This window comes from Nanorana parkeri, unplaced genomic scaffold, assembly GCF_000935625.1.
Source record: "Nanorana parkeri isolate BGI_ZX_2015 unplaced genomic scaffold, ASM93562v1 scaffold214, whole genome shotgun sequence".
NCBI lineage: Eukaryota > Metazoa > Chordata > Amphibia > Anura > Dicroglossidae > Nanorana > Nanorana parkeri.
In genome coordinates this window covers 1,257,206-1,271,828 of record NW_017306482.1, presented here as the reverse complement: position 1 = coordinate 1,271,828, position 14,623 = coordinate 1,257,206, and the positions used below count along the sequence as shown (strand labels likewise).

The 14,623-nt window shown below is 46.2% G+C and overlaps 1 protein-coding gene across 1 annotated transcript in view; it reads left to right on the top strand.

Annotated features, from left to right (window-relative positions):
* GGCX (gamma-glutamyl carboxylase) overlaps positions 1–14,623 on the top strand; it is a 39,443-nt gene that overhangs the window by 1,549 nt on the left and 23,271 nt on the right. Inside the window, exons 2-8 of the mRNA XM_018555819.1 lie at positions 308–526; positions 7,530–7,688; positions 9,186–9,351; positions 10,095–10,173; positions 11,183–11,289; positions 13,721–13,884; positions 14,182–14,447. Coding sequence (XP_018411321.1) covers positions 308–526; positions 7,530–7,688; positions 9,186–9,351; positions 10,095–10,173; positions 11,183–11,289; positions 13,721–13,884; positions 14,182–14,447 — 1,160 coding nt within the window. The remainder of the gene's footprint in view (positions 1–307; positions 527–7,529; positions 7,689–9,185; positions 9,352–10,094; positions 10,174–11,182; positions 11,290–13,720; positions 13,885–14,181; positions 14,448–14,623) is intronic.

The following is a 14,623-nucleotide window of genomic DNA, read 5'->3' as shown; positions in this document are numbered from 1 at the left end:
TCCGACGCTCTATAGGAGGACATTGATCATGATGTTAACGCCTCATTTGATCTTCTGCATTGAGCTGATGGGACAGTTGCGGCCTCTGATGCCTGTGCCCGGGTACAGAGTTACGGCTGCCACGTTCCAGCCTCCTTGTGGTTAGCTGTCTGGCAGTAAACTGGCTCTGTGGAAACACCAGACGCCGATGTTTGAGCTATGAGTGTGTTTGATCCTCAGGAGCTGGGTGTCCACTGTTCTACGCTCCAGCCATGTCCCCGACCGTCTCATCATCAATCAATATATATATACATTTCTTTTCTTCCAGCCGCCCTGAAATCAGAAGCGTCCCAGGTCAGGCGGCGAAAAAATCCCAATGCAGGCGCGCCAGAGAGAGCGGCGTCGCGGCCGCGCCAGGAACGGGGCAGCTTCATGAAGCGGGTGTTTGGATTTGAAGGCTCAGATCTGTCCAGCTGGCAGCGATTTGTCAGCCTGATGAACCGACCGACAGACCCGGCTGGTCTCTGCGTTTTCCGCTTCCTCTTTGGTGAGTCCTGTTCAGGAGTTTTTGGGGCATTTTTCTTGCTCTGCTGGGATGTCTGTTTCCTTATGTTTCCTCTTCTTGTTTCCTGTCTGTATGAGAAGCTGAATATATTCCATGAAAACACATGCAAGGGATATCCTCACTCGGGGGGCGGTCACACTTCCAGGTGACCCTGTATAGTGCTCCTGAGTCTTCTATTAATGTATTAGACAGTATAACCACATAGGATAGGGTGAGACGGGACTACAAATCAGAATCAGTGCATAGAGAAGTAAGCCTTCTGAGAACAGGAAGTATTCACATGTCTCATTCTATCACATGCCAGATTATTCCTCATTTCAGGACAGTGGGAGGAGCCAATGCAAATCATTGCCTGACACCCCATCAGCCAGATGCTCATCCAGAAATGCTGGTGTATTGCACAGATATCGCCTCATATTATAGAGCCATTGATTCAAAGCTGCTTCATGCTTTAAGGCCATCGTCAGTGCAGTGTATGGAATCCATGGCTTCTATAGAAAAGGGTATGAGACCCAAGAAGACAACCATACATGTTACATACAGATGTTTCAGGATTCATTTGGTCATCATCAGTGCAGTGTATGAAATCCATGGCTTCTATTTGGGAAGAGTATGGGACCCATCGAGGCAACCATGCTAGTAACAAGCTAGTACAGGCTTTTTGGGTCATCATCTGTGCAGTGTATGGAAACCATGGCTTCTAAGGAGAAGGGTATGGGACCCCAATCTGACAGTATAATCATACAGGTTATGGCAAGAAGGGACTAAAGCAATCAAAAATCCTTCCAACCAAATAATTGCATAAAACAGTAAAGTAGGGATGCACCGATACTAGTATTGGTGCCGATGCCGAGTGTTTGGGCGAGTACTCGTACTCGCCCAAATGCTCCGATGCCTAACCCGATACTTCCGGTATCAGGAAGCCAGGCACCATGTCATTACACGCTGCCTTGCTTCCTGATTGGCTGGGAAGCTCCATGCAAGTGACGAGGGAGCATGGAGCAGGCTTCCGGGCCAATTAGGAAGCCAGGCAGTGTGTAATGACTCGCTGCCTGGCTTCCTGATTGGTTGGGAAGCTGGCCAATCAGGAAGCCGGGTGCCGTGTAATGATGTGGCACCCGGCTTTCTAAATGGCCAGGAGGCTGGTTTCATGCCAATCAGGAAGCCGGGCGCCGTGTAATGACGTGGCGCCCGGCGTTCTAAATGGCCAGGAGGCTGGTTTCATGCTCCCTCGTCAGGTCATGACGAGGGAACATGGAGCCGGCTTCACGGCCAATCAGGAAGCCGGGTGGCGAGTCATTACACGTCGCCTAGCTTACTTAATGGGACTTCCGGTATCGGTATTCAGTATCGTCGAGTACCGAAAGAAAAATATCAGTACCCGATACCGAAAAACCGGTATCGGTACAACCCTACAGTAAATCCTTCTTAGAACAATAGGTATGGAAACCTTGGCTTCTGTGGGGTAGGCTATAGGACCCAACGGGACAGTATAACCATACAGGTTACACTGCACTGATCATGGACAAAAAAAATGAACTAGCTGTATGTAACCTGTATGGTTGTTTCTTTGGGTCCCATACCCTTCTCCATAGATGCCATGGTTTCCATACACTGCACTGATGTGGGCCTTAAAGTCTGAAGCAGCTGTATATAGTATAACCTATATGGTTGTCTCATACACTTCTCCATAGAAGTCATGTTTTCCATACACAGCTCTGATGATGGCCTTATAGCCTGAACTAGCTGTATGTAACCTGTATGGTTGTCTCATTGGGTCCCATACCCTACTCCATAGATGCCATGGTTTCCATACACTGCACTGATGATGGCCTTATAGCCTGAACTAGCTGTATATAACCTGTATGGTTGTCTCATTGGGTCCCATACCCTACTCCATAGATGCCATGGTTTCCATACACTGCACTGATGATGGCCTTATAGCCTGAACTAACTGTAAATAACCTGTATGGTGGTCTCATTGGATCCCATACCCTACTCCATAGATGCCATGGTTTCCATACACTGCACTGATGATGGCCTTATAGCCTGAACTAGCTGTATATAACCTGTATGGTTGTCTCATTGGGTCCCATACCCTACTCCATAGATGTCATGGTTTCCATACACTGCACTAATGATAGCCTGAAGCAGTTGTGTGCAGTTTGGAATAAATGGCTCTCTAATATTAAGCTTTATATGCTCCGTAATCCAGCAATTCTGGATGTGCATTTGCCCAATGGGGCATAAAGCAATGATATGCAAGGGTCCACCCACTGTCCTACAATGAAGAATAATCCTTTTATTTTTGATATATGTGATTGAATGAGACGGGTGAATACCTTCTGTTCTAAGTAGTTTTTCTATCTGCTAGACCAGGGGTAGGCAACCACGGCACTCTACCTGTGGTGAAGCTACAAATCCCATCATGCTTCTGCCTCTGGGAGCCATTCCTGTGGCTATCAGGGTCTCGCAATGCCTCATGGGACTTGTAGTTCCACAACACATGGAGGGCTGAGGATGCCTGTACTAGGCACTGATTTTTGATTGCTTTAGTCCCTTCTTGCCATGACCTGTATGGTTGTATTATCTAGTAGCCTAGAATGAAATCTGCCCACACACACACACACACAGGAACAAGGGTCATTCTCCTTTGTAGTGGGGGAGTGTTGGCTGGACAAAGTGCATTGATAACCTGACCGTTCCTACAGTTTGCTCAGTGTGAGAGGTCAGCCTCTGACCGCACATTGTGGAGTTGTGTCTGCTCTGATCCTACAAGAGAGAGACACGTCAGTGTCCCATAACACACAGGGTCATATTAGGACGGCCTAGGCAGAGCCGGAGCGAGCTACGTTTGTGCCCGAGGCAAGAACAGAAAATTGTGCCCCCCAAAAGATGTAAGATGTCAACCGCCGCACGCACGGCATCCAGTGACATCATACGCCCGCCTCCAGGATGGCGGCGCGCATGTGCAGAATGCGCTGGCGGCCAAATCCAAAATGGCATAAAAATTTGTTTTGTTTGATGAAACTAATGAAAACATTTTTCGTTTCCATTCATTTCATCTGAATTTTTTTTTTTAGTCTTCGCACATGTCTAATAATATTTGTGCGTGTGTGGGGGTTTTTTTTTTTTTACTGTTGTGGGGGCTTCGGGGAAATATCATCTAAGCCAGGGGTAGCCAAACTCTGGCCCTCCAGCTGTGGTGAAACTACCAATCCCATGTTTCTCCTCGGATCCCCACTGCCCCTGCCCATACAGGCGGGGGAGAGCAGTGGGGATCCGAGGAGAAGCAGCTGCCTGTGCTGCCCCTCTCCTCCCTGCCCAGCCGCAGCTGTGTTGGCCGTCTGGTGCCCCTGTTGCCATGGTGCCCTGTGCTCGCCGTTGGCAACGGGCGAGGGGGCACAGCTACCATGAGGCGTGCCTCACTTGCCTCATGGTAGCTACAGCCCTGGCCTAAGGCTCCATCCACATTAGCAGCACCTATCTGCAGATTTCAGCAGTGTGATGGAGCTTTGTGAATAAAGTGCTTTGTGATCTCAGTCTTTCTGCTACTCTGTATATTTCCATCTGATCACATCCATGTAGTGTGTGATGGGTTTATATTAGATAATAAACCTTTCCTGCAAAATGAACCGATGAACACTGCACACACTTCCTTCTTTGTACACGGCAGGTACGGTATGTGTAACATGTAGAAGTGTGACGTGAATTATGTGAATGGCGCCTTTCATTACCATTACGTCTAAATTAGGAAACGGCACATGTAGTACAAGCTGCTAGTGTGAAGGAGGATTTAGGATTTCCAGGCCGCTGGGATCACTGCAGCATATAGCTGACTTAAAGGAGATGTAAAGTCCCAGCATCTCCTCTCCTGTTATAACATCAGCAGTGTAATAGGAATAATTACTAGGAGTTGTTTCTGATAATACAATCAAAGCTCATTGATGAAATCCTTGTCATGTAGTGAGCGCTGCCTTCCATCTGCCCATCACTTCCAACAACTTCCTGGATTCCCAGTGTGCTTTGCGTCTCTTTACCTGCTGCTTGATGTGATGCAATATCCATTTCTTAAGACTACATATCCCATCATGCATTGCTTCCAACAAGCAGTGATGATGTTGCATTGTTCAGACGTTGAGATGTAGTTCAGAAGGCAGGCCCTGTGAGAGTCATGACACCAGGAAGTTCATATTCTCAGGGCTGAGTGATATTGTGTCAGTGCATTGAGGAAGTACATCCTATGGGCGTTTTTGTCTAGGGGCTGGAGTAAATCAGATTGACCTCTTGTGGCCAGTGCTCACCTCTCCCCCGCCCCCCGTGCTCCCCGTCCTCCAATCTGGCTGGTGAAATATACCTCGGGGTACTCACGTCTACTGCAAATGAATGGACGGCTGGAGACTGGGGAGAAGAGTGATAGCTTATCAATTAAACTATCACAGCACTGAAAACTAAAACCTGGCCTGGTAATGACGCGTTATTACTGGTACTCGAATGGTTAGTAGACCCATAGGGATGATGTGAGGGCATAAACGTCATGTAACGGGTTTTCTATGTTTTGCATAAATTCCATTTCCTGTGATTATTACAATCTCCCATATCAATGATTGTGTCAGAGCCGCTGTGACTGCACTGTGTTCTGGGGTAGGGATAGCCAAACTTCGACCCCCCCCAGCTGTGGTGAACATACAAATAGCTGCTTCTAGCTGTTCTATGGAACAAAGGGACAAATCAGGACAAGATGGCTTCCTCCTCTGAATCGTCCCTGTGTTCTATCGAGAACGCTGACCCCGTCTGATTTGCAGACCTCAGCATCTGCGCACAGACCGGGATTAGTGAGGAAACCGGCGTTTATTCACAAAGTATTTTGTTGTAATGGTTAATTGTGACCGTTCATAATATGGCATCCATGGCAGTAAATGATGGATGGCATTTTATTCACAATTAGTATCGTAAGCAATTGCATTATAATGTATGTTGAAAGAGAACTATGGGGTAAGTGTTTTTCCCGGTAGTTCTCTTTAGGGTCACGGGAGGACATATACTAACCTCCTCCCGTGACCCAAAGCTCAGTATATAGCGAGCTATTGCCCGTGATCTACTGAGGCAGCCGGGACGGATCCCGACAATACTGTCTAGATCCACCCAGCTGGCTGATTGACAGCTGGCTCTGCCTATCTAGAGGCAGAGCCAGCTGTGCCCGCCCCTTTCCCTGTTCGTTCCTCCTATCAGTGCCGGAGGACCGGAGGGGGGAATCCCTGCGGGGAGTGACAGCCACTGTTCACTGCAGGGAGACAATCGGAAAGTGAGAGAGCAACGGTATGTGTTCGCTCACTTCCTGATCTAATGAGCCGACGTGCGACGACTTCTTTGTCACACGTCGGCTCGAACTATGAGGATGAGTGGAAATCACTCACCTCATAGTTCTCCTTTAATTGTGAATAAAATGCCATCCATCATTTACGGTCTTGGATGGCATATTATGAACGGTCACAATTAACAATTGTATATTAACACTTTGTAAATAATTTTCTGTTTCCTTGTTAATCCCGGTCTGTGCGCATTCGCAGATGCTGACTTGTAGGGAGGAAGAGCAGAAACCAGAGCAAGTGCAATGTCATTGTCCTCATCAGTTATCCTCCACACAACGCTTGGCTGGGTAGTGGGGTTCATAGACATGGCAACCAGCCCAAACGGTTTAAAGTAATATGAAACTCTCAGACTTTATTTTCAATAATGAATCCGGATTAAACAAATCTACATGGCCCAGCAAAGTATTCCTTTACGTTTTTTGCCCAAACACTTCTAGTCATCATGTTTCAGAACAGCTGCAACTCGCTCGGCTTCCCTGAACTTCCTGTCCACTATAAGAACACAAGGGACAGAGCAGACTCCAGCAGCCTTCCATCTACCAGCTTGGAGAAGGAGGAGGGGAGAGAGGAATGTCTTGCCCTTGTCAGGAAGCCGTAACCAGTCTGTGCGCAGAGGTTCTGCGCAATCACCTCTGCACTACTGATCCCAGCATTCCCGGTAGCTGTGCTGTCTTCCAGCTAGGGCTGCAACAACTAATCGACTAAATCCATAATAATCGATGATTGAAAAAGTTGTCAACTTTTTCAATCATCGGTTTCCGATTAGTTGGCCCTGTTTACGGCTCCACACACGCTGTGCACAGCACCTCCTCCCCACCTCACGCTCGCCGCTGCCAGACCCACCCGCCCACATCCACGCGTTATAGCTGATGGTATTCTGCATTGCGCTGTATAGAGGACTACAAAACCCAGCAATAATACAGTGCAATGCAGAATACCACCAGCTATAGAGTACAAAAAAATCCCAGCAATAGTACATTATACAGCGCAATGCAGAATACCGCCAGCTATAATGTACTATTGCTGGGATTTGTTGTATTCCACTATAGCCGGTGCTTTTTTACTTCAACCGCTCCAAGCTTGCTCTTGTGATGGACTTCAATCTCAATACAAACTAGTAGTCCCATCAATGGAGCCATTTAAAAAAAAATGTTGTATCCAATTAACCGAACTTAATAATTGGCTAACAGATTTTGACAATAATCGTTAGTTGCAACTCTACTTCCAGCACCCCTACCACTCTTTGTCCTTGCGCACCTGTTCTAGTCTGCAGGAGTGCGCATAGGGGCAAAAATGAATGTCTCCTCAGCTCCATCTAGTGGCCATAATTCAGTATCATCACATTCATTACATTACATTTAAACTGAAAAGAAAATATACTAAGAATGTTCGGTTTTGTCTTTATTAACATTTAATAAATGTTCACAGAGATTTGTAGGGCGAATGTCTTTGTGAATTGTTTATAAATAGACCCCATAGTGAGAAGTTGGTGGTAATTGTTGTGCCCCCTGTACAATTTCAATGTCCTATTTAAATAAATGAGGAAATATATTATAGAGCTGTTCTGTGCAGAGCAGTTATGTTGAATGTTGTTGTGTCTGCCTTCCCTGCAGGACTTCTTATGGTTCTGGACATCCCCCAGGAGCGCGGACTCAGTTACCTGGACCACAAGTATCTGGATGGGCTGGACGTCTGCCGATTCCCTCTTTTCAACAACCTCCGACCTTTGCCCCTGGACTGGATGTACCTGGTCTACGTCATCATGCTACTAGGTGGGAGATTTGTTGTCATTGCATTGTACATGCCTATTGGCTAATGCTTCAGTCATTTCTCTCAATATAAACACGTATGGAAAGGTGTAATGTCTGTATTTCTCTAATGCAGGGGTGGGCAATTCATTTTCTTAAGGGGCCACATGAGAAGCTGGGACTGTTGTGGAGGGCCAAACCAATAGACATTGTAGGTGTGAAGACCTGTTCACATTTATGCCGTGTGCTAATCGCACGGTACCGCGCAATGCACCTACTGTGCGTTAGTGTGGCAGGTGCTTTGCATTGCCATTCATATGACTGGCATCCCAAACGTGCTCCTGGCCGCAATACCGTGCAACGCACCTGCTGCTCTGTAATGCATAGGTGGCGCCTGTGTGAGTTCAGATGGGGTTCATTCTAGAGGTGCACCGAAATTAAAATGTAAAAACCAAAATGAAAAAAAAATGTCGGGCCGAAATCGAAAATGTTGTTTTTTATTTCTTTTTCCAATATTTTATTTTTATTTTAGTTTTTATAAACTTTTACATTTTTTTATATTTTATTTTTATTAATATTTAAATTTTTTACTTTACTGTTGGGTGGGTTTCAGGGGAATATTGGGGTCTAAACCCCTGATATTTCCCTTTTTAAAATAGAAAAAGAGATTGAGAACAGAGTCCTCTATCTCTTTTTCTGCATCCCCTGTTATAAATGAACAGGAATCCTCTACTCTGAGTGTTCCTGTTCATTCATAACATGAGGACATTGTGTATTTACTATATCCACAATCATGAATGAACAGGAAGTGATGTAGATCACTTCCCATTCATTCATAATTGGGGATATACTAAACATACTCTGCCCTTAATTATTTACAAACACTCACTGACTGCTTGTACCCGCAATCTTTCCTGGATCGGCTGTGCGGGGAGGAGAGCTTGATCTGACAGCTGACTCCTCCCCCGCACCACCGGCCTGCCTTCTGTGACAGCTGTCACCGCCACTTTTCTGATCTGTGACAGGAGGCCAAGCGGTGCGGGGAGGAGAGACGCCGGGCGCTCACAGCACTCTCCTCCCGCACTGCTCGGCCTCCTGTGACAGTTTCTCTCCTCCCTGCTGGGACACAGAGCACCGCCCAGCGGGGAGGAGAGAAATCACAGATGCATCGCTATTTCGGCCAAAAAATAGCACTTTCGGCATTTTGCCAAAAGTGCCATTTTGGGCCGATATGTTTTGGCGGCCGAGATTTCAGTGCATCCCTGGTTCACTCACATGGGCATGCATGCCCGTGCAAAGACTTGCACCTGTGTGTGCATCCAAATGTCTGGGCACCTGGATCTATCCTGCCATAGGGGGTACAGGCGGCTGTGTACAATTAAACGCAGCACCTCTGCTTCTCTGTAAAGGCATTCATGCCGAACAGATGTGCAGATCCGTGTGAATGAGCCTTAAAACCCTCAAACATTGTTCATTGCTGCACTGTTCTGTATATTCACTGTAGTGTCTCCTCTCTTCCAGGGGCCCTGGGCATAACCCTCGGATGCTTCTACCGCCTTAGCTGCCTGCTATTTGTAGTGCCGTACTGGTATGTCTTCTTCCTAGACAAGACCGCTTGGAACAACCATTCTTATCTCTACGGCTTGATCGGATTCCAGCTGACCCTGATGAATGCCAATCGCTACTGGTAATTTATCAGCAACACCCCTCTGTTGTCTGTACGGTGGTATGTTCTGAGACTTGCAGACTCGCAGTGGTATAAGTATGGATGACAACCAGAAAGACAAAACATGACAACAGGTTTCAGGGGTCAAAACACACCGTGTGGAAGCATTGTGCTTGCAGTGATCTGCTACAAGAGCTGCTATGGAGCACTGTATAGCAAGATCAGAAGCACAGGAGCTCATTGATGCAGCTCTTGGGCTCAGTGTCGGATGCTAGTTATCACTAACAGCTGGTGGTTCCAGTCCACGTGGTGGCCGGGACCAAGCAAACTGCTGATTCCCAGGGCTGTTTAAAGTGACCGTAAACTCCGGAATTAAACCTTAAAAATTCATCCAAGTACCTTTTAACTATTACCATAAATGTATCTTATTTGTGTGTCACTCGGCTGTAGATCCTCAAATCATCTCTGAATTGCTGCCGACACTGTCCTTCCTTCTGGAGGGGGGCTACTTTTGTTCCCCATGCCCCCTGTGTGTTGTAAAGAAGTCACCACTTCAAGCTCGCTTCTGTGATGGACTACAATCTCAGTACAAATTAGTAAACTAAACGTGTGATTGTAGTCCATCACGGGAGTCATATCTTCTTTAAATATAGGAAACAATATTCCCTCTTCTTGATTATTATACGTATTAGGTAATTATTATAAACTTGTATTAGTATCCAGTATCACAGGTTATAGTGATTTGTATTTCTATTATCACATAGGTCTATTGATGGCTTATTCAGTCCTCGCAAACGCAATGCACACGTCCCGCTGTGGAATTACACTGTGCTCAGGACCCAGGTAATTACAGGTTACAGCTTTATAATAGGTTGTATCTGGCCCGTATAATACACATATTTTCCCACAATTACCTTATTAGAGTCAGTGCAGAACATCAGACCAGCCAGCTTCAGAGTGATATTAAATTGTAAGCTGCACCGGCCCATCATCAACCATCAGATCATTGCAAAAATAAAAGGTGTGATCCCGTCTGAGGATATCTGAGCTTTTGTATCCTTGTAGTAGATCTGTCAGGGATACTGTACAGGCCCCTGGACTACAATGCAGGCAGGGGTACCATGTCGAGAAGAAGCTCCAAGTCGGAGACTTCAGTGCAGCTACAAGTGTTTTACAACACGGCAACAGCTGTTTCACATACATGTATCGTGATTCGTCTCTCCCCCTATACCAGTGGTGGCGAACATCGGCACTCCAGCTGTTTTGGAACTACAAGTCCCATGAGGCATTGCAAGGCTCTGACAGCCACAGGCAGGACTCCCAGAGGCAGATGCATGTTGGGATTTGTAGTTTTGGCACAGCTGGAGTGCCGAGGTTCGCCAACACTGCCCTATACATACATAAAGATCATATGAAAAATATATAATAATCGGGCATATCATGGTGCTTAAACAACACGGGCATCATCCTTACGACCCGGCTTCCTCATTGGCCGGGAAGCCGGCTCTATGCTGAGTGGATGGGATGCCGGCTTCCCGGGCAATCAAGAAGCCGGGCAGCGGGTAATGACACGCTGCGCGGCTTCCTGAGTGCCCGGGAATCCGGCTCCATGCTACCGGAAGTATCGGTACTCTGTATCAGCGAGTACCAGAGTACAAATATCAGTGCTCGTACTTAATACCGAAAAACCAGTGTTGGTGCATCCCTACCTCGTGGGATGTTTTTTTTCACCACAGCCGGAGGGCTAAAGTTTGCCTATCCCTGGTATAGTTCGTCTTACTGGAAGAATGGAAATGCAGGTTAATATCTTTCTATAAGCTTGAACATTACTTTTCTGTGTGATATCTTCCAGATCTTCATTGTGTACTTTATCGCTGGAATCAAGAAGCTGGATGCAGACTGGGTGGAAGGGTACTCCATGGGCACGCTGTCACGTCATTGGCTCTTTGACCCATTCAAGTAAGACTGCATGTGTATCAAACAAACACTGTATTCATTTACATATACTGAAAAGCTAATTCCATCCAATATGGGGGGTTCAGCTTGTAATTGCACCTAGTAGCCTCAGCCCCCCTGTGCTGCCTATTACAGGGGTAGGCAACCTTTGCCCTCCAGCTGTGGTAAAACTGCAAACATCTGCCTATGGGAGTCATATGTGTGGCTGTCAGTCTTGTATTGCCTCATGGGACTTGTAGTTCTACAACAGCTGGAGTGCTGAGGTTGCCTACTTTGTGATGCTTTATAATGCTATCACTACTACAGTTTATACCATGACCACTAATAGGGGACTAAAATCATCATAGTGAATGATCAATAGCAGACTGCTACGAGGGGGGGTTATAGTTGGTGATGGGAAGGTCTGAGTTAAGGATCACAGCACGCCATGACCAATTCCTATAAGGAACACTCATGAGGTTTAGCTGTAAAACTGGATTCACATGTGGAATCCCATTTTAGCATAACACATGTGCATATTCCTTGTAGTGTGTAAATATCCAAATATTACACCAATACTACAGAGATCTCCACCAATATAGTATGTTAGTGTTTTCCTGGTAAAGATTGAGCTTCTACATGTCACCCAGAATGGAAGAGGATATAAAATATATATTGGCGGTCCACAACAGATCCCAGTTACACCATTACAGCTCCATTATATTCTAATAAACCTTCCAGGAGCTTTCAATCCAACCATTAAGTATGTATTTTGTGTCCAGACTACTAGACTTTCCTTAAAAGAAACTCTAGTACTTCATATATTTGTACTATTTATTGTAATGGCCATGTAAATGGTTATTACCATGAAAAGATTCTACTTCTGCTTTGTTCCATCCATTGAACTTGTCTGCAGATGTGGTCAGTAGTAGAGAAGGTTGTCTGCAAGGTCTGTCTGAACTGCACAGGTTGGTCACTAGGTGGCGCAGTTTAGTCATAGATTATAATGGGAGATTATTGCTGCTGCACCACACAGATCATTGAGAGAACTTTCCCCCCATATTTCCACTATATGTATGTTACATATTCCCATTCACACAGCGGACCTAAAAGTAATTAAAAAATGATTTCTTACCTTTCTGGTTGTTTATTTGGAGCAGGTTTATACAATGGACTCTATAGGCAGCTTCTATTGTTTACTATTGCTGTCAATGTGCAATTTGGGGACTGATTGAAGGACAGATTTCTTTACACGTGCATGAACATACACCACCGTGTACCAATGTACCACCCAAGCCTTGATCTTTAAATTGACATTAAAGCAGGGGTAGGCAACTCTGGCCCTCCAGCTGTGCTTTAACTACAAATCCCAACGTGTCTTCACCTCAATCATGCCTGTACCTGTCAGTCTTGCAATGCCTCATGGGACTTGTAGTTCCACAACAGCAGGAGGGCCAGAGTTGCCCACCCCTATATTAAAGCATATATTTATTAATCAATATTAAGCGCTTAATGACCATAACATACATAGTCACTGGCATCAGGCCCGTTTAAACAGCTTTAGCCGCCGGGACTCTGCTTTACAATAGAAGCGATCCTGGCGACTCAGCTGTTGCCAGATCGTCTCTACAGGCCGGTAAAGTGCCCGCCCATCACCCCTGCCGTGTTTCCCGGGCTCCGCTGCCCCTCCTACGGGCCCAGGACCGGCATCTCGGGTGTCGGTAGGAAGCTAGGGAGGAGATCAGCAAACCTCCGTTCACCGATCTCCTTCCCGTGCTATGGGACCGGGAGCTATGCGTATTGCATCACTTCCGGTCCCATAGTTGTTATTGCTAGGCACCTGAAGCCCAGCAATAAGCTATTGAAGTGCGATCTGCACTTCAATAGGTTATTGAGAGTGTAAAGGTGACACTAGGAGTCTTTTGGATCCCCAGTATCACCTTAAAGAGTACCTGTCACCTCCAATCTGCTATCACATGGGGGGCTTCTGAGCTCCCCTATGAGATAGCAATTAAAGTTAAAAAAAAAAAACCAAAACAGTTTTTAAAAATATCAAATGAAATTAATTTTTAAATGTGAATTGGTGCACAGTCACAGTACATGAATAGGGACTTCTGGTAAATCGTCACCTATGTTTGTACATACAGAGAGGCTCTGGGAATCGTAGTTCTCGCCTTCACATCTCTTGCTGGCAGGAATCCTTTTATTAGTCACAGTTGAAGATGTTTTGGAGCCCTAAATTGTCTCCTGACTCCCCAAATCTGAGTCGGGGCCTTTTCTCGTATCAGCCTATAAGCACGCTGATTTTTGGTGCAGCGACAAAACGTTGTCTTTATTGCCGCACCAAAAATCAGCGTGCTGTTTGGCGTGCTAAAATGTTACTGAAATTTGAGTCGCAAAGACCTCCATCTTCCTCCAGTTTTCATTCATCAGGCCCTGTGTGTTTTTCTGGTAGGTTGCTCCTGTCTGAGGAGATGACAAGCCTGGTGGTGGTCCATTGGGGAGGTCTGATCTTAGACCTGACGGCAGGATACCTCCTCTTCTTCGATGTCACACGTCCGATAAGCATGTTTTTCGTCAGCTATTTCCACTGTATGAATTCCCAGCTGTTCAGTATCGGTAAGTGGAGACGGTGAAAAGCATTCACTGCCGAATTCTAGTCTTCCTCGACGGTGGGCAAACTCCGGCCCTCCAGCTGTTGTGTAGCTACAAATCCCATGATGCCCCTGCCTCTGGGAGCCATGCCTGTCAGAGTCTTGCATTGCCTAATGGGATTTGCAGTTGCACCACACCTGGTGTCTACCCCTGCGTTTATTGGGTATTTAACCTTTGCGGCAGGGGAAGGGGAGAGTATCACTTCATGGGTATTCTTTAAGAAAAACTCCCACAGTTCTTTATCTGATGTTCTCTTCACAGGGATGTTCTCTTACACCATGCTGGCCACCAGCCCTCTCTTCTGTTACCCTGACTGGCCACGACGACTTGTGTCCAAACTGCCCCGCTGCCTGCATTGCATCCTACCCCGCACTCAACCGCCGCAGAAGAGTACAGAGTGTGTCTACCCCAGTCAGAAGGGGAAAGGAACCGTGCGGTATGGGCTGCGGCAGAAACTAGGAGCCATCTTTACCGTCATCTATATACTAGAGCAGCTGTTCCTGCCATATTCACATTTCATTACACAGGTGAGTGCAGTCTCACGTCACCCTATCCACAATGGGGGGTCGCTCCACTTAAAGGGTTAATAAAAATCTTACCCAGAGTTCTTTAAAAGTATAAAATGCAGAACAAGTTCATGTCATGCATTTACTTTTTTTTTTTTTTTTTTTTTTTTTTTTGAGTCAACGTCCCCTCTTTTTTT